Raw genomic sequence first — 21,033 nt, forward strand, 5'->3', positions numbered from 1 at the left:
TATATTTATAAAATGACAAAATTGCTACTAAAAACCAGATAAATGTCCTAAATATTTAAAGGCATTTCTACTATTATAACACTGAGGATCAAGTTTGATTAAGTGACTTGACAAAAACCAGTTTTCATCCTAGTTTGATGGTTGTTTGATTCTTGTTCTATATGCAGGATAAGGTATGAGAATGAGATCAACTTTGATCCAAATAACATGTTATTCAAAAAAATAAACACTTAAATGCACTTTATATATCATCAAAATCCAAAATACCTATATACATAAACAATTAAATTTCAAGGAAGGTGGGGTTTTTTTTTTTTTGGTTTGGTAACACAAGGAAGGTGGGTTTGAAATAACTTGGTGCACCTAATTGGTTATTGGAGACACTTCACATCCTAATCCAGACTTTTTGAAGTATTCAATCACCCTAAGATACCCAAGGTGGTTTGAACTTCAAAGGACTCCTTTCTTCACAAATGGGATACTATAGACAACAGGAAATGAAAGAGCTTTACACATGGTCTTTTTTTTTTATTCCAACTAGATATCCTGTTAGATGTGATTGCTATCTTTGCCATATGCTGTACCAACACCGACATATTTGATTCGCAAGATGACGATATTGCCCCCATGAATAATAATAAAAAAATCTTAGATCCTTTACACCAATCATCACAATTAAATCTAATGACATTCAAGAGAGATCTATTTTCAACCTAAGTTCAGGTTGTATCTTTTATGAGAAAGAACAGTTCATCATTTTTCAGAATGTGTGCCGTTGGATCTTGCATTAGCTGCTATAAGATATATAAAGGCATATGAAAGAGAGAATTTAAAATGCTTTGAGAGCTGTGTAAGATATAATTTAATAATTGATATCACAAAAGAAGGTCAATCATTTTTTTCATGTGAAAGATACAATCCGAAACCTCCAACTCTGATGTGATGGTCATTTCGTTCTTATTTGTATTCACAAAACAGGGACTTAAAGAAGTTGGGTATCAAACCTGAGGGCCTCGAGTTAATTTTTTGGTCAACAGATCCGCACTATTAATCGCAGTCAACCAGGGGCTAGAGATATATTTTTTTCCTCTATACAAATATTTTTTAACGGTTACGCCAAATTGTTTTGATAGCTGCACTCTTTTTTAACAGGATTCACTCTTTATTTCTTTGGCACTATTACTTCCTTTTAATGTGAAGGGGTCGGGGGGTGTGCATCAAGATGATAGGGAGAACACGTGTAACATGCACCATTAATAGAGTAAGAAACTGTGGGTGTAATCACAGCCGTCCATTTATTATCACGTGCACCTCACGTGCCCAGCGCTTGTTTTTGGTTAGCGAGCCGTCTATAAGTATCAGCCCCTCCTCCCTCTTTGTGCCCCATTACAACTTCTGAGAAGAGAGAAGGCTAAGAAGAGATCTCTCCGTCAGTGAAGCGGCTGCCTCGGTCTCACCTTCTTCCCGTTCTGTCTCCTGCGCTTTTCGTTCCATTTGGGTGAGATCTCCTCTCCTTCATCTTAGGTTTTTTCTTCTTCATCACAAACCCTAGATTCCGTTCTTTCTTAATCTCCGTGATACCCGTGGGTTCGTCTTATGTTTTTTCAATTTTTCATGCTTGGATGCTGACTTTCTGATAAACCCTAAAAATCGACGTGAAAATTGAGTTTTTGCGATTGATTTGTGGCTCGGAAGCCTCGTATCTGTTATCTGATCGTTGTGATCGGCCTTCGGTATCCATGATCTCATCATCCGATGTGCGGGACGAAATGGGTGTAATCGGATAAGAGTAAATTTGCCTGCTTTGGTGTGAAACTATTGGAAATGGACAATAGGAGTGCCTAACAAATGTTGAAATAGTGTTATTCTTGATTGGATCGAGCGTGGTAGCAGGTGCGGCTGATTGCGTGGATTAGGATTATTTGGTGTCAGGGCGCCCAGTTGTGGGTATATCGGAAGTTGGAATGGTAGATGAAGGTGGGTGATTAGTTCCATCGAACAGATCATGTGCATGATTTGTGGCAGAATGTGGTGTCAGTGAGACGTGCTGGTGGACTTTTGCTATTATTTTGATAATCAAATGGGTATCATTGGATAAAAGTAAATCTGCAATCTCATCCGTAAAATTCTTGATGTTGAGTGAGAACCAAAAATGAATAAAATATAGTTTTTTCTAAATTAATTGAATTGAGTGTATAAGACAATGGTGATTTCTTGGGTTAGGGTTGCTTGGTATGGTGGATTAAGGTGGAGATTATTTTCATAAAATAGATCTTGTGCATTATTTGAGGTAGAATATGGTAAGACTAAGAGGTGCTGAGCTAGTGATGCTTGGTGTTTGACTTTTTGAGTTTGATGTCGTTATGCATCAACGTAGTTTATGTTTACTGTAAATATTGATTAGAAAATTATGTAGATTTATGGTTGTTTATAATGTCCAAGTTATGCATTCAGGGTCGTGGATACAGTCGCCGTTGTGTTTCCTTTGCATTTAAATTATTTATAGAAGTAATTTTCAATGAATAGTACTAAAGAGGACTACATGTTTAACTAGCAGCTTATTTTTTTCCCCGGTACTAGCAGTATCCTACTTAAGATGTAACAGTTGCTTTCTGACATACATTATACTACTATGTTTTTCCGTTGCTTTATCTTTGGAAGTGTTGTAGCACAATCATGCTGTGATTTAACACTATAACAAGTGATAAAGTAGCGATCTTCTGGGTTTCTAAATAAATGATGCCTTCATTGTATGGATATGTAGAATTCTTTTAAGAGCATCTGCTGTTGTGAATCAAATTTGCAATCCTCAGTAAATGTAAAACAGATGAGTGAGATTAGTGATTCACCATGTTGTGTCATTCCCATACTAGTGTATCTTAAAGAAAGCCTATAACTGACTGGATTTATGGACGTATTCTGCAATTTTGTGATGGTTGTGATGATGAATTATGGAGTAGGAATATAATATAACACCCATTATATGTTGTACGTTGATGCTGAAGAACTACAGATATATGGAGTAAAAATGTTCACTCAGTTCTTAAGTCCTTTTGCAAACAATACTGTGCTGATGGCAGTAGTTCTATTTATGATAGGGTTTTGATAGGCATCTAGTGATGTGTATGTGTGAATTAATATAACACCCATTCATGTGATGTAAATTAGTGCTGAATGATAACTACAGACACATGGAGTTCATTTGTTGAGCATTCACTCAGTTCTCAAGTCTTTTAGTAAATCCAGTTGTACCATTAGCGTCTCTTTGAGTTAGGTTTTCAAGGGGTATTTAGTGGTATATGTGTATGTATTCTGACTTATGAGGTGCTATACACATCACATGCTTAGAATGTGTAACTTTAATTGTTGACTGTTATCTTTTTTTATTTCATCTGCATCTCTACTTACAATTTGTTAGTGTCTACCAATGCTACTCATCCAAGAGGTATTCTTTGTCAATAAACCAAGAAGACACATCTGATTCAATTCTCTGAGACTAAAGCTGTCAGATAATGGGAAATCTCTATTTCAGGGGTGAGATCCACCGTTTATCTGATGAACCTGCGTCGCTATAATTTTTTGATTTATGTGGTAACTGTCTTAAAGACCCTATCATTGAAATTATTCTTTGCTTGGAGGTGCCATTTTAATGCTGCAAGAACTTAAGGGTTTACTATTTTTCTATTTTGCAACTCATGTCATGTGGTGATCAGAGTTTTACAATTAAAATTTGCCAGTAGCTATACAGATTTCCTTATAAAATATAGAATTTGGATAGAAACCAAATAATCTTGGTTGGTTCAAGTTGGAGAGTGGTTAGATTTATCTCCTTTCTCTAGTTTATGAGATGGAAGATTAAAAAATTAAACTCGTGGACCAAGGTTCACCATCTCAATACTAGACCCTGTACTAGTGCCATGTGGATACAGTATTAGTACACTTGGTATGGGGGTCGGTCAGCATGCCGAGTCTCAGTTCATTACTGGTATGGTATGGTGCACCCGTTACAGGCCGGTATGCACTAGTATGGCAAACCTTGTTGTAGACTAACAAATACATGCAAGCTGTGATAGTTATGATACGCTTTGTATTTTTCTTTTTCATCGACGAACTTGATTTTAAGTGTATGTCTAGTCAAAGAGGGATATCTTTGTTTTAAATGATTGCCTATGTTCTTACTCTGTCCATCCTTGCTTGTTTACACTTTTGTACCCACCTTTTGTTCAAATTTGCAGCTTTAGATTTTGTTTTGATGTTGTCTCTAATTTATTAAACTTCTTCTATACTGCTAGCACTTTATAATTTTTATCATTCTGAATTAAAGTCGCAGAAACCAATTGCCCGGGAAGTCCAGTGGAAGTTTTCGTACAGGTTATGACCATTGATCATTAGCATTGACATGACGTAGATCTTTCCATCTGAAGGAAATTCCAGAAGATTATTGTGGATATTAAAACATAATTGTCAATTTATATGCATTTACACATGAAATGGGGTGTCGTGGAAGGCCACTATTTGACCTTAATGAACTCCCAGCTGAAGAGGAAGATGAGAATGATTGTGTCCTTTTCCAGCCCCGGAAGTCTGTTCCTATTCCAAATCCTCACACCTCAAGCTTTTTTCCACCATCAGAAGGTTGCCAGCGGATGGTTAATAACCATGCATTCACACATGCTTCTTCAGGTTCAGGTTTCCAGCCTTTTGTAAGGAACAAAGACCAACATAACTCAAGGGATGACTCCAAACAGAAGGCAGATGATTCAAATGCCAACCAAGCATCAACATCAATGGCTACAAGTCATAGCGACGATAACAAGTTTTCACTGTTGGTGTCTTCAGGTAATCAGGATGCTCAAGCTGTTGAAAGGGAAGAAGGGGAATGGTCTGATATGGAGGGCACTGTTGAGGCAGTCGGAAGCAATGTTAGCAGTAAGCATGAGGATGTTAAGACTGAACTTGCACAGATGCAAAAAGCAACTGAAGAAAGTAATCCTGTATCTGTTAAGGCTGATGAGAATAGTTGCAATGATTCTAATCTCCTTAGACCTAGCAATAATGAAGTTGGAGATGCTTTTAAAGATGCAAAAGTTCATGACCCATCAGGATTAGAGAATAACAGAACTGCAGACTGTAATGCTAAAGGAAATGTACTGGCAGAAGGCTTGGAAGAACCTTCTTCAATTGCAAAGCCCAAAGAGGTCAAAGGAGTTGAAGCCAGTTATGCATTGAGATTTGCAAATAATCCTGCAAAGAGGCCAAAGCTTGATGAGCACAAGGAGGCAATGTTAGGTAAGAAAAGAGGCAGGCAGACTGTTTTTATTAATGTGGAGGATGCTAAGCAAGCTGGTCCTATGAAAACTTCAACACCTAGGCGGCAAACTTCTTTTCCAACACCTATTATTACTCGTACTGTGAAAGACATGCCTCGTGCTAGCCCTGCTGGTGTTGAGAGGGCTGTGGACAGGAGTCAGCCCATAACCAAGGATCAGAAGCAATCAGACATAGCATGCAGTGAAGGAAGTAACCCTCTGGAGTCAAGTGACCAAAAGGCTGAATCTAATGGTGATGTTAATCCAGGGTCGATATCTCGCTCTAAGAAGATGAACAACAATGATTTTCTTCAGAATCTTACTTACCACCCGTTCCAAGACAGGCTTCATGGAAGCAGGCTGTAGACTCCAGGCAGTATAAGAACCCAACCATGTCATCACGAAAACCTTGTGTCACAGGTCAGAGCATTTCAGATCAGAAATTGGGAAACAAAAAACATCTTCCTTCTAAGAAGCAGACTTCAAACAACACACAGTACCAAGATACATCAGTGGAGCGGCTTCTGAGGGAGGTGACGAATGAGAATTCTGGCATCATCCAGGTTTGGAACATTCCTTTGCTAATTATATGTTGTACTGTGAGTATATTTCTTTATATATTAGTTGTTTGCACCTGAATTCTTTTGGTGAACAATTCAAAATCCTGAATACATGCATCATGCTGTGAACAACATGTGCATGTGATAAGGGGGAAAGAAGAGCTGAGGAGTGGATTAGGATTTTGAATGTTTCATTTAATTAATATATTGACACGTATTTGTTTGATGGGTGGAGTATCAGCTACACTTGTTCTGTAGCCAACATCAACGGGATGTGCACAGGCAAAGAGGTCGTTGAGTATTATATGGAGTGGTTTTGAATCTACCAATTTTACACAAATGTTTTTGCATGCAATAAAAGGGAAACCGCTTCTATGGCCAGTTCAATTGAAGCATCCTTGTAGGTAGGAAGATATTTATTTATTTATTTTTTTTGGGAGACGATCGGCTCTAAACTTGACATTTGTTTGAGATTTGATAGTACACTTAGGCTAGTAACATATTAGATTATGCAACCAGCCATTAAACTACAGAGTTGTCATGCCTTTGTTTGTTGGTTGGTAACTGATTACCGACTAGACGTGTATGCTATGTCAAGATACTGTGAGGTCTCTTGTTTAAAGCCTGGCAATTACCCATAACCTATACCTTATCCGAGGGATTTCTGTGTGTTTTAATTGCCAACTTTGTGATTTCTTGTCTTGTACTTGTTCTTAGTTTTATTACATTGTCATTTGTGTTGTTGCTATTTTGAATATAACACAAGCATCTGGCAATTATCAGAGGAGACGGAACTTCAGTGTGTGCCTGGACGCTTTGAGTCTGTTGAGGAGTATGTGAGAGTTTTTGAGCCCTTGCTCTTCGAGGAATGCCGAGCACAGCTTTACAGCACCTATGAGGAGCTTACAGAGACTGTAGCCAGGGATGCACATATAATGGTTCGTGTAAAAACTGTGGAAAGACGGGAAAGAGGTAAAGATCTTGATTTTGTTATTTTAGGGTTTATTATCTTATTTTTCTTTAGGAGTGATCTAGGATTGTAACAATCAGATAGTAGATTGCAGTTTGAATTTATAGATGCTAATCTAAAAAATAAAGAAACAAGTTTAAGCAATATGACTTATCACTTGATAAAAATGTTGTTTAGCTTTCTTGCTATATGTTTAGGTGGTTCTTTAGCTTCTTGATTATTGTGTGCTTATCTATAATGTTGGGCTTGTAAAACTTTAATGGTATTGATGCTCAGAAAAAGTACTTGCATTCCTTTAGCTCACAGTTTTTCAAATTTTGTTACCCATGTTAGATCCATGACTATGCGAACCTTTTGGAGAACTTATTTTGGTTATTGGGTGGGGAAATACTTTAGAGGTAACTTAATATTTGCCAACAGTGTTGTCCAATCTATCGAGGGGGATTCTTTTATATCAACATGAAAATATGGAAGTTGCTTTTAATAGAAATGAAACCATAAATGGGTTTTTGCTGATTTTTGATTGCTCTTTGCTTTTGGAGGTGGGCCATCTCTTTTACAATTTTCGAGGGGAAAGAAGGGTAGAAGGTAGAAACAATAGTTTGTAACGGTACTAAAATTATTGGAGTGTTAATGGTTAGTATTTTCTTTTCACTTTTTTCAGATGCCAATACCAATGAGTTTGGAATCCATATGCTCTTTTACTTGCATACATCCAGCTGAGGTGGTTCAAGTCTGTGGCTAATTCAGTAGGAGGAGAATTTGTATTAGAATATATTGTATGGATCTTTTGATGGGAATTGTGGACGTGTGCATTCGACATACTTCCTAGAAATGTGATTTGACTGTAGAATGGATTTAAACTTTAGGAATCTTGTAAATCAGACACTTAGGTTATTTTAATCAATTGGTTTTGGTTGATGATTCTTTGCTGTTGCCACCCCTTTCTGCAAAAATATGGAGGGCCAGTTGGTTCCTCTAGAAATGCTAGTGTTTCCCGTAGTTTATGGAGATGCAGAGAGACATGAGTGCTAATGGTTTTATTACCTGCAAAACCAAGTGTTTTTTCAGATTTTTGGGCTCCTAAGGATCAACGATGCCTTCTCTTTATTTTTTTTATAAATTTAGTTACCTCTACTACCATTTCAAAAGAATCATGGCAGTTATCGCAGGGTGGTTTTGCAAACTGAAAATATTGCTTATATGGGGTTGGGAATGTCCTGTTATTGGTAGGTAGTATTGGGTTGATGTGAGGAGGTATTAAGAGGCTGTATATAGTATGTTAGAATGAAATTTGTTTAGAATGTATTATTGCGTTGGTGTTACAAGTAGCATTTACGTCAGAGTAGATGTTGGCTTTGAAGTCTTGTCCAGCATTTCACGACTGGATATGTCATGCCATTCCAGTAACTTGTGTGCTTGAGTTACCGTACTGTCATAATTGTAATATAAACCCAATTATTGAAACTAATATCATTCTTAGTTGAGGACTTGTGTCGTACTAAAAGTCTCTAATATGATTGCAAAGGGCATTATATGATCTTATGCTGAATGCTTGCGGATCTTCTGGGAATCAAAATGTAATGAAAACTCTTTAGACTTCTGCTTGAGTGATTTGGTGAAGGCTTAGATTGGACCTTGGAGGTCCTTAGGACTCTAAGATTCAACCTTGGTAGTCTGGTGGACTGGTGGGATGATTTGGTTGATTTGTATTTGCAATATTTGAATTCTGTAGGGATATAGAGATTAACAACCCTTTTTTAATGATGATTTGTTCTTTTCTAATAAGTCAACCTTCATTGGAGGAGGCATTTTCCCTGTTGCATTTGCTGGTGCTCAGAGCAACTACCAGTTGATTGTTACATGAAGGGGTTTTTCTTTTAAGCAATGCATCATATGCTGATTTTGTTGGATTCTGAGTATTCCTTTATGGTGGTATTGCTGTTGTGCCTGGAACTGGACCATATGAAGGGTACATGAAGGAGTTGGATTAAGCACTGAGTTTCTGCACGGTACTGCAATACTTGGTTGAAAGCTAATGCGCCTGTTTTGAGCAGGTCAAGCTAGCTAGTGATATCTTTGAAAGTATATGTTCTGCAAAGGAACAATACTTGCTGCTGCAGTGGCTGGCTGAATAATTTTCATTCCTTCAAGGGAGTGCTGACTGGTAAACTAGTTTTACGTCTAAACATTCATTAGTCTTGATTCTTAATTCTTGGTGCTAGTTGGAAGCAGTTGATTTATCAACCTGAAATCTTTGTAGTGTGCTATTATTTTTTTACACTGTGCTGGCTTGTGTTGTTATTTCCAACATCTAGTTTTATTGTCATTGGTAACCATAAGGTTCTTTTCCAATTATAGATATTCTATTGATACTCTTGAAGTTTCAAAAACTAATTCGTAGGGTCTGCTGTTCATGTCCAGTAACCTAATGCCATCTCCCATTTTTAAGTCCAGGATGGTATGATGTCATAGTTCTTCCAGTGCATGATTGCAAATGGACTTTCAAGGAAGGTGATGTTGCTGTTGTATCAACCCCTCGGCCTGGTACAGGTTTGCAGTTCAGCCTATATGTATTTGTTATTTTGGTGGATCAATCCATTTTGCTTGCACCTACGATGTTTCTTTTGTTAAACTGAATGGTGCACGGTGCACTATGCTCTTTCTTTTGGTTAGGTTGAACTTTCCATAGTTTACAGTTTTGTGCTTGTGTTTGTGCAAACAGCCAGATCTAATAAGAGAAGTATTAATTCCGGTGCAATTGATGATGATGTTGAATCGGAGGTTACTGGACGGGTTGTCGGTACTGTTAGGCGACATATACCTATTGACACGCGTGATCCTCCTGGGGCAATTCTTCATTTTTATGTTGGGGATTCATATGATTCTAGTAGGTAATATGTTTTTAACTTTCATAACGTGGGCATGCTCAGAGACCAGCTTATGTGCTCGATAAACACTGCATACTGAACTGTTATATTGTAATTCATCAGGCTGATGTTTGATTAGCAAGCAATATGTTGAGTGTTGTCATTATTTGAATAATTTATGATATTCCACATTGGCATTTTGATTTAACATGTAGAAATGTACTGGGTCAGATTTAAATTTGGCGTGGGTGGGTCAATATGTTAAATTTGATTTACCAAATGTTTTTGATAATTTTGAAATCGCTGAGGAGTTTGATTATTGTTTTTGTATCGTTGTTTCATTGCTGAGTAGACTCTCCATCTGGTCAGCGAAATGACAGACTCAACGATACTCTTGTATTAGTGTTCCTTTGACCACCATCGGCGGGAACCTTTTTTTCCGCCTCTCTAGATCTTTGTTGTTATATTCAGGGCTATATTATCTTAGCACAGTATTTGCCTTTAGCTAGTGGCAGAACAAAGTAATGCTTCCTCTGACATATCTGGGTCACATACATGTAACTCTAAGATGTTGATAGATGAAAGTGAAGGCTGATGTAAAACTGTACATGAGTTTATGTGGGATCAGATCTAGGTCAGAGGAAGAGGGTTGGTGTTTCTTTTTCCAAAAATGTGAATAGGGCTTTTGCTTTTCTTTTTCTTTTCTTTTTTTTTTTTCAATGACAAAAGCTGGCTTGTTCTTGTTTGGGTTGAGTGATGTGATTTTTTTTCCTATCAAAATAGCTTAAACTTCTTCAATGCCACCGGACCTATTAGATATTCTTGCTACCCCATGTATTTGTTCATTGCATTGTTTCACATGAGACTAATATGATATTGTATTTTACTCCACTTTTAACTTTCAGCAAGGTGGATGATGATCATATTCTAAGGAAGCTTCAACCAAGGGGCATTTGGTATTTAACTGTTCTCGGGTCCCTTGCAACTACTCAGCGTGAATACATTGCTCTTCATGCATTTCGCCGTCTTAACTTGCAGGTGACTTATAATGTTCTAATTAATGGAGAAGTACCTTTTTACCTGTATTTCTTGTATGAGTAGTGCTGATGATATTTTGTTATACAGATGCAAACTGCTATTCTGAAGCCTAGTCCAGAACACTTCCCCAAGTGCGAAGAGCAGCCCCCTGCCATGCCTGACTGTTTCACCCAGAATTTTGTTGATCATCTTCACAGGACTTTTAATGGTCCTCAGTTGGCTGCTATACAGTGGGCTGCAATGCACACAGCTGCAGGCACAAGTGGTGGAGTGGCAAAAAGGCAAGATCCATGGCCTTTCACTCTTGTTCAAGGCCCTCCTGGAACTGGGAAGACACACACAGTGTGGGGCATGTTAAATGTTATTCATCTTGTCCAATATCAGCATTACTACACTGCTTTGCTCAAGAAACTTGCTCCAGAGAGCTACAAGCAAACTAGCGAGAGTAATTCTGAGTGTGTTGGTACCGGATCAATTGACGAAGTTTTGCAGTGTATGGACCAGAACCTCTTCCGGACTCTGCCAAAGCTTTGCCCTAAGCCTAGAATGCTTGTCTGTGCTCCTTCAAATGCTGCCACAGACGAGCTGCTGGCACGTGTCCTTGACCGTGGCTTCATCGATGGGGAGATGAAGGTCTACCGTCCTGATGTTGCTCGTGTTGGAGTGGATTCACAAACCCGTGGAGCTCAGGCAGTTTCTGTTGAGCGAAGAACTGAACAGCTTTTGCTTAAGTGTCGTGATGAGATTATTTGCTGGTTGTATCAGCTGAAAAGTCGTGAACAGCAGTTCTCACAAGAGATTGCTCATCTTCAGAGAGAACTTAACGTTGCAGCTGCAGCAGGTCGATCCCAAGGATCTGTTGGTGTTGATCCTGATGTTCTTGCTGCCCGGGATCATGGTCGTGATGTACTACTTCAGAACCTTGCTGCAGCAGTAGAGGGCAGAGATAAAGTTTTGGTCGAGATGTCACGCCTTCTTATTTTAGAAAGCAGGTTTCGTGCTGGAAGCAGCTTTAACATGGAAGATGCACGATCCAGCCTTGAAGCAAGTTTTGCTAATGAAGCTGAAATTGTTTTCACTACATTGTCAAGCAGTGGTCGCAAGTTATTCTCTCGTCTCAGTCATGGCTTTGATATGGTAGTTATTGATGAGGCAGCCCAGGCCAGTGAGGTAGCAGTCCTGCCTCCCCTCTCACTGGGTGCAGCAAGATGTGTTCTGGTTGGTGATCCCCAGCAACTCCCTGCAACGGTCATTAGTAAAGCAGCTGGAACCTTGTTGTATAGTAGAAGCCTTTTTGAGAGATTTCAACAAGCAGGTTGCCCTACAATGTTATTGTCTGTGCAGTATAGAATGCACTCTCAGATCCGTGATTTTCCATCTAGATACTTCTATCAAGGGCGTCTGATGGACAGCGAGAGTGTAGCCAACCTTCCTGATGAAATGTACTACAAGGACCCCTTGTTGCAGCCTTACATCTTTTATGATGTCATGCATGGACGGGAGTCCCACAGAGGGGGATCAGTCTCGTACCAGAATATTCATGAAGCACAGTTCTCTCTGCGGTTATATGAGCATCTTCAGAAGTTTCTGAAAGCCGGTGGTGGCAAAAAAGTCACGGTTGGCATAATTACACCATACAAGCTGCAGCTGAAGTGTCTCCAACGAGAATTTGAGGAAGTTCTGAACTCTGAGGATGGAAAGGATATCTACATCAACACTGTCGATGCATTCCAGGGCCAGGAACGTGATGTAATTATCATGTCCTGTGTGCGTGCCTCAAAACATAGTGTTGGATTTGTTGCTGACATCCGCCGCATGAATGTTGCCCTTACTCGAGCTAGGAGGGCATTATGGGTATGCTTTGCTCTCTCTCTCTCTCTCTCTCTAGTTAAGTATCAATATGAAAGGAAGGATATAAAATTGATGTAGCGTTAAAATTCTTCTTCCAGGTTGTGGGCAATGCAAATGCTCTCATGCAGTCAGATGACTGGGCTGCATTGATTGCAGATGCTAAGGAAAGGAAATGTTTCATGGGCATGGATAGCATCCCTAAAGAACTCTTGGTTCTGAAGGGGTCTGCCAGCACTCCAAAAGTTTCCTCGAATAACATGAGGAGCTCGAGATCTGGTGGGAGGCAGAGACATCTAGAGATGCTCCCAGAGCCCAAGTCCGGCACACCATCTGAAGACGAAGAGAAGGCAAACATACATCTTCCAAGGAATGGTAGCTATAGGAATCTCAAGTAGAATGTTCTCTGGATGATTTGGGGCGGTCGGGTGACAGGTCTCAAGATGCTTTGCAGTATGGCATTGCTAAGAGGCAAAGTGAATTCTTCTGGATCTACTAGGAGAGATTGACGTTAGCAAACTTTCATATCTGGGGCTTTGTGCAAATCCATTTAATCAACTGGCACTAACATGTCAGTGAAGCTCAATTCATGTGGAAGCCACAAAGAGATTACTCGGGCATTTGTGCAGTGGAAAAGAAGGCCTTTCTGACTGCTGACATGCCCCGATAGATTGGGGTGCTGACCTTGAAACACCTGCAGCTATAATAATCATGAGGAGGAAGGGCAGCCAGGATTACTTGAGAACCATCGTTAAAGATGTCTCGGGTCTTGAGGATGCTTGGATTGAGGAGCTGCTGTGTGTTTTGGAAAGCTGACTGGGTGAGAAATCAGAAGCTGCAATATTGGAAACATTCAGCCAAGAGTAGTACTTTATGCTCCATGTTTGTGGGGACTTCTGTTCACAGGTTGTGTTTGGAGGGCAAGATTTTGAAGAGTTCCCATTTGGATCAAATGCCTAGCTCAACTTCAAGCGGCAGGAAGAGCTCCAGGAACTTTGAAGGCTTGAAGACTACTCAAAGGGCAGGCAAGAACTCCATTAACTTCAGTAGAGCTTGCGTGGAGACCTAGACATTTGACACCACTTGCTAGTTACTGTCATACCTGCACCTAAGGCTTTAACTTCTTGTTTATCTGTATGTGTTTGAAACAGAGGCCATGCCCCACAAATTGTCGGGATGGACTTAACAGATGCGTCTGATGTTAATGGATCCTTGGACTCATCTTATAGAGCGATCTCACTGGCTTTCAGAAGGGTGAATGCGCAAAAGAAGCCTCAAGAACAATCGACATTTGTGTACTTTGTTGAGGATATTGAATTAAATGTACGTTGCTTGGAAAGAGGCTATCAGCACATCACCTTATTTTGTAACACAGAGTAACATCCATGGAAAAGAGTTAATTCTTTTATTTTCTTATATGCCTTTCTTTGCTGATAAAGACGAGTTTGCGGCTTATTCCAGGTTTGATGGTGCAGGTTTAGGGAATTCTTGTGGAAAAGAAAGACGACTTGAGAAGAGACACAAAACCAAACATGCATTTTGACTTGTGAGAAAAGAAATCTTTTATAAATTGGGCATCTAAGACTCATTTTTAGGCCGACTTTGGCATATAAAGGTGAGTGCACCTCCTTATTTAAAAATCTGTCGGTTAAAAATTTTGTGCAGACAAGCCGCCCCACGGACGCATTCCCGTTTGCATACAAAGACATAAAGTGGTGAAAAAGCAAGTGGCCGCCACCAACAACAAATGATGAAGAAAAATGTCACTCTTTTTATCTAATTTACAGCCAGTCCCTCGAGTTAATTTTTGAATACCACAAGTTGCCTTCTCTTTAGGATTCGTGTTCATATGTGACTGCAGTTTAAACTGGCCTTAACTACAGCAACCCCCTCATCCTACATCCCAACTTGGATCCATACTTATTGACTGCAGATGAATAGGGCATTTTATGAATTATTTTGCATATTTTTCACCAAGTCAAAGGGAAAACAAGAACCTTATCCAAGGCATGTGATGAAACGGGGAGGAAAGAGACACTGATGAAGTTATTGTTCCTCCCCTGTTCATTATCCAACGCATTTGATGAAAAATGTTGGAAAGAATCACTGATGAAGAAGTAATTGTTTCTTCCCTATTCCATGTTTTCATTATTGATATTTTAACTCACTTCAATTCTGGTTTGGATGAGATGACTCTGCTTTCTGATTCAGGAGCCGTACGTAGGAGAAATTGAATATAAAGCCCTTCCCACCATTCCTCATGATGCCAATGTTAATGCTGACATTGATAACCGTTGTAGGTTTCGTTTCTTTAGAATATCTACCGGAAGGAGCTTGACCTTCTTGTATTAGGTTGGATGGCATTGACTGCTGCAAAGGACCAGACATACGGTGCCACCAACCTCACCTACCACACCCAGCCAAGGGTGGTAATGCTCAACCATTTGATCTGTTTAGCTTATTTCCATCCATTATTGAGCTAGATTATCTATTTAATAAAATAATCGAGTATGGATGTGAACATTTGATCTGTTTGATAAACAAATTAGATTTGAACCGATAGATTTTTAATTTATCATGTATCCAATCTATCCCGTATCTTGTTCGATCCGATCCAATTGCCGCCCCTACATCTAGCTCCTGAAGCTCCACTGGAGGAGTTGCTTGAATTGCTGTTGCACCTGCTACCTCTAGCTCATTGATCAATTTGTTATCATGACAGTTAAAATTTAATTTCCAAAGAAGGGCTTCAGCAGATTGATTTTATGATTTTGACGAAAAAATATTTTCCCTTCGAATACATATTCTACAAGTTATCTCATATACATACATACATACACACACACATATATATACATACATATCTATACATACTGAAGTATGCGAAATTTTTTGTGCACCACGGGTGTCGGGCACTGTCTCGTCTGATTGGTTCACGTAGTCATCACTTTTCAACGTACATTTAATACTTGCAGATTAGTTTTTTTATTTAAAAATTGTATAAAAAAAATATCTCTGCTCTTTGAAAAAATTATGACATTCTATGTCCATATTATGACATCCTGCATCCATAATATGCACAGGATATCATAATTTTTTCTAAAAAATAAGGATATTTTCGTCATTTAAAATTTTCAAACGAAAAAGATAATTTGCAAGCATTAAATATATGTTGGAAAGTAATTGGACAAAAATGTCCCTATCATATTATGATATCTTAGATCATATTATGATATTCTGGGCTATATTACGTCATAGGATATCATAATTTTTTTCAAAAGATGGATATTTTCATCATACAAAATTTTTAAATAAAAAATCGATCTATAAGCATTAAATGCGCGTTGAAAAGTGATGACTACGTGGATCAATCGGACGAGACGGTGCATTCTACGTCAGATTTTCTACACCACCCGCAGTGCATAAAAAATTTCTCATTGCAGCATTGCAGTCTTTGGGCCTCACCCCGATCGGCGCTAAGTTGGTAGGCCTCGATCTGGCCCTAAAACTGAAGGTACATGAGCCTCTCTTCCTCACTCTATTTCTTGATGTGGTATGTTATCTCCACCATCCTTTTCTGCTAAATTGGAGAGGTGAAACCTCTTAGTATTCACTTGAGACTGGCTTCATTAGAGCTTTCAACTTGAGAACAAAGTTTTCTCTTCTGATTACGTTAAGAGAACGAAGTTAATAGCTTCGGACTTGAAGTTATATCAAGCTGACATATTGTAATGTTATGAATTGAAGTCCAGCTGAAGCTGGAGGAATAAATAAGAAGACGTAGCTTTCCACTTTCACTATAATTACCCAGTCTCAAATATTTGGAATGGACCATCCAAGACTTGAATCCAGAATCTCTAGTCGCTAACCAGAGGGATGTAGCCATTGGGAGGAGCCACAGATCGAAGTTTTAACTTTCTTGACGCTGATACAAGTTAGAGATTATTATCATCAATTTCTTGAAATTTTAAGTTTTAAATTCCTATTGCATTAGTTCTTTTAATATTGTTGGTAACAACCATTTCACCATTGCCTACAGAAGGAGGGCTATGTCACCATTTGTAACAGTGTGGCGTAATAATGTGTATTGCAGTAAAGGAAGACTTTGGTTGTCCTTTCTCCAAAGGCAGTAGCCTAGGTTGTTTAGTTCGTGTTTTGTGTGTGTTTTTTGATAGCCACCTTAATCTCCACCTTGTAGCCACATTAGGGTTTTCGGGACCCGACAAATCTCCATATATACCCTTGATCGACCACTAACATTATTTTATATTTTGTTCGGGGTAACTTGCCTTTGAACTCTTGAGGATAATCTTTGGTTTCTACTGAAATCATCGTTGGAATCCAATTCCGTTGAGTTTTTTTTTTTTTTTTGCTTCTAATCTGTTATAAAATTCTGTTAAAGACCATGATAAGCAATAAGAAGTTGGCGAGAATTTGAGCATATTATGCAACATTGAATAGAGACTGTGCTCTCTTGGAAAATAGCTTTGTTCCACCCGAGAGCTGAAATTTGCAATTTCTATACCCGTTACGACACTACTGATGAATAGATATCTAAGCTTCTAACTTTTTTGAGAAGAAAATATGAAATAAGTTAACCCCAGACATCTTCCTTGTCATAAATGCTGTCTCCTTGATTTCTAAAGATCCGGATGGCAAACCTTGCTTGAAACTTTCATATATATATATATATATATATATATATGCTTAATTGGGCATCAACTAGAGCTTCATTAGCAGTCTAGCTCGAACTATTCTGATTGGACTTGTTTGACAAACTCGAAATCATCTTATTATTGGCTTGGATCCCACAATTTCAGTGGGTGCATACACTTCCCTATTAACCACCCAACATGGGTAGACACAACCTACCACCTTTAGGAGAGTGCAACCACTCATCCGCATTGGTGTGTAAATTTCGCCACCTTGAATTGGTGGAACATGATAAGTTGTTGCAAGAACTTACTGTTACCAGCGATGGTACCACGTACGTACTCATTTAGCCCAGCTTACTCCCAAGATTTATTTGGAGGGTAAACAGAAGAACAAGATGGATCTGAACAAACAAAGATTGCCAGGACTCGATAAATTTTGAGGGTAGACCTTGTCTACAGGAGGAAGACTCGCTTAGGTAATAAATCAACTTTTAGATCCAACGTCTGCTGAAGCAGCATTTGACACCCGATATCGCTCTGAACCCAAATTAATTTTATTTCCACAAAAAACACTGTTCCAGCCATCAAAGACTTTATAAAAAACGCAAAAAAAAAAAAAAAAAAAAACAGCAGCGCACCTTTTTATGAATTTTTTTTAAAAAAAAGCAAAACATAAAAGATGAGACGATACTATACGCTTTAATTACATTCTCAAGAAACTGCCTTAGATCCATATGACAGAAAATGATGCTTGAACAAGCAAGAAAAAAATGCGACAAGAAATCAAGGAATAATTCATATAAATTCCAGAGAAAATGAGCAGCCTTTTTCCCCTTCTCGAAAACGTTGGAAGCTAGTTGACATATATCTCTTTAGTTCCAAAAATTTCTTCGATTTCATAGACAATAAACTCATTATCGTTATTTCTACCGTTCTTTTTGATCCATTTCTCATTCCCCTTTTCCTCCGGGACACATCATTTTATCAATCAACTTCCATCAACTACCTTCTCCAAAAACTAAAGGGCAACATGGTCCCTCCTTTGACTTCCAACACCACCCAAAATCCAAATCCAAACACGAGATACAAGCATCAGCTGAAAGCATACATAGAAATAAATTAACAAAGAGTGTCCACCAGTGATAGACTAGATATCATAAGATCCATGAAAAGTAGTACAATATATTCCTAACCCTGCAACTAGCTATAGTAGCTCCTAGTAGTACCAACTATATGTATGAAGTAATAAGATGAGGCAATGCATCACAACAGCAGCAACAAACAGCGTGAGGTAGTGATGGGTTGATGTTGAAACGAATCAGTGGTGGGGACAGAAGGTGACGAGGTAGCTGACGCCCGGAGAGCAGGTGAGGATGCTGGTGGCGTCGTCGTAGGCGTAGGAGTAAGCCCGAGGGCACGCCGCCTTGAACAGCCGAGAGTAGGACGTGGGCTTGCACTGCTGCGGCCCCCCGTAGCTCCCCGTGCAGCAGTATCTCGGCGAACCGAACGCCGAACACGCGCTCTTGCACCCCACCACCCTCCCCCCTTGCCCCCCGTCTCTCACCGCCAGCCCCGCCGGACACACCGCGTTCAGATCGCTCACGCACCCCGCCGCCGCGCACCGACCACCACCGCCGGCGCCAGCGGATCTTTTCCCTCGGAACGGCGTCATGGAAATGCCGAGGTTGTAGCCGTCCACGAGGCTGACGTCGTAGAAGTCCTGGGCCTGACCCTGGCCGAGGGTGACCTCGGCGAGGGTAGCAGGGGGAGAACCGCCGATACCGTTGCAGAAGAGGTTGCCGCCGCAGTCACCGGTGGCGCAGCGGCCGCGGCTGGTGGCGGGGTCGAAGCTACAGCCCTGACGGCCCCAGACGCGGCCGGACCAAGCGGTGGGGAGGCGGATGGAGTAAGCCTGGTTGGGGAGGAGGCGGAAGCCGCCGCGGGCGAGGATGGCCTTCCCAGCGCTGGGCTGGATGCCGGGCCACACCGTCTCCCGGCACCGGTTGTACAGCGCCAGCGTCGCTGCCTCCGACAACAATGCCGCCGGTAGAAGCAGCAGCAGCAGCAGCAAACCGGACAAGCGGAGCAGCAACATGGTGTCCATCTCTCTCTCTCTTGCTCTCTCACTCACTCTTGGTGTTGCGGAGCGCAGGGAAAAGAGAAAGAGAAGCTTGAACGTTCTGTACCTCGACTCTGACGTTAAATAAAGTATATAATATTATAATAATGTAGCTAGTAGAGAAGTAGAGGAGCGAGGAGATGGAGTGGAGTGCACTGTTTGTTCTCACTCTTTCGTTTCTTCTTGGGAGTAGAAAAAGAGGGAGCACAAGAGAGCGAGGGTCCGAGGGAGGGGAGAGAGAGAGATTATGATTTATGGAGTGAGGAAAAAAGAGGTGGTGGTGGTAAGTCTTCTAGTACGTGATGAACAGAGAGAGAGAGAGAGAGATCATGGAGTAAAGAAGGAAAAAAAAAAAAAAGAGAAGATGGTGGTAGGTCTTCCAGGTACGTGATGAGCAATGTGTACAGTGACTGAAAGAGAGAGAGAAAGTGTGTGCCAGGTGGTGATGGTTGTGGAGGGAAGGTGGTGGGGTTGACGGGAGTCAGACTGTCAGGTACGGATTAAAAGAAGAACCGTAAATATATTTGAACGGTGAAAGATTAAAAAAAACTTTTTTTTTTTTTTTTGACGGGTTCACGTGACACGACTTGTCGTTGGGCTTCGTGCTCTGGCGGGAGCCCAAAACCGGCTCCTGGAAGCAGCGGTGTGGAGGTCAATAAGAAGACAAAACAGAGGTGTAGAGATCGAGGCGGGAAATGGAAAGAGAAAGGGCGGGGGCATGTGACCACTGTCACCCACTAACGCTGCCGTGGTTAATGAGTGTGCAGTGGGCCGCAGGAGAATCTCTCCGCGTGGCCTGTCTTCTTGTCTGCAATAAATTTCTTGCGACCATGTGAAGCTGCCGAGAAATTTCCTACGTATGTTGAAAGGAAGAACCATCTAAAGTAAGGGGTAAGCCAGCAATTCACCAGCTCAGATTTGAACTGTTTATTCAATAGTTTAAAAATTCATCTGATTTAATTGTTAAATAAATTAAATTTGATTAAATAAAATAAATAAATTTAAATAAATTATATTATTTTTTAAAATAAAAAATAAATTATATAAAGAATTAAAATTAAATTTACATCTATATTTTTAACTTAAAAATAGTTACCACTTGAGTTACAGATAAAAATAACTATTCATTTAAAGTATAAATTTAAAATAATTATTTATTTTATTTAAAATATTTTTTATTTTTTTTATTTTTTTAAAATATTATATTATCATAATATAATATTTTTGATAATAAAATAATATTATATTATATTAATATAGTATTTTTTATTATAATATTACTTTACATCAATATAGTATTATTTTATAATAATATAGTATAATTTTATAATAATATAATATTACTGATATTTTTTTATAATTATAAAGATAATTAGATTATTTTATCCTCATTTGGATAGTTACTTTTAAATTATATTTCAAATGAGAAGTTATTTTTACTTGAAACTCAAGTTGATAGATTTTTTTAAGTTTAAACTCAAATGGTTAGTTTTTTTAATTTATTTTAAATTATATAAATTAAATATTTTAAATTAAATATAAAAAAATAAATTAAATATATTTTTAATTTTTTATTTTAAATAAATTATATGAATTATATAAGTTAAACAGATTATTCGATTTGATCCAAATTAAATATTAAATAAATTAAATAATTTAAATGG

The 21,033-nt window shown here is 39.1% G+C and overlaps 2 protein-coding genes across 2 annotated transcripts; one reads left to right on the forward strand and one right to left on the reverse strand.

Annotated features, from left to right (window-relative positions):
- The first annotated feature begins 1,382 nt into the window (after positions 1-1,382).
- Positions 1,383-14,006, forward strand: LOC105053247 (uncharacterized). Its single transcript, XM_010934343.4, is given in 11 exon segments — positions 1,383-1,498; positions 4,325-5,613; positions 5,616-5,852; positions 5,855-5,872; positions 6,653-6,841; positions 9,297-9,392; positions 9,565-9,733; positions 10,615-10,747; positions 10,835-12,601; positions 12,697-12,988; positions 12,991-14,006. Coding segments are annotated over 10 exon segments (4,128 nt in total). The 5' UTR covers positions 1,383-1,498; positions 4,325-4,490; the 3' UTR covers positions 13,095-14,006.
- A 4,365-nt stretch (positions 14,007-18,371) lies between these two features.
- Positions 18,372-19,596, reverse strand: LOC105053246 (thaumatin-like protein). Its single transcript, XM_010934342.4, has one exon. The coding sequence runs from the start codon at positions 19,352-19,354 to the stop codon at positions 18,569-18,571; it is 786 nt and encodes a 261-aa protein (XP_010932644.2). The 5' UTR covers positions 19,355-19,596; the 3' UTR covers positions 18,372-18,568.
- Between the last annotated feature and the right edge of the window lie 1,437 nt (positions 19,597-21,033).

This window comes from Elaeis guineensis, chromosome 10 (assembly GCF_000442705.2).
Source record: "Elaeis guineensis isolate ETL-2024a chromosome 10, EG11, whole genome shotgun sequence".
NCBI classification, from domain to species: Eukaryota; Viridiplantae; Streptophyta; class Magnoliopsida; order Arecales; family Arecaceae; genus Elaeis; species Elaeis guineensis.

What these genes read in the sequence shown, in the direction of transcription:
- LOC105053246 (XM_010934342.4), bottom strand. Translation starts at nt 19,354, where the DNA reads ATGGACACCATGTTGCTGCTCCGCTTGTCCGGTTTGCTGCTGCTGCTG.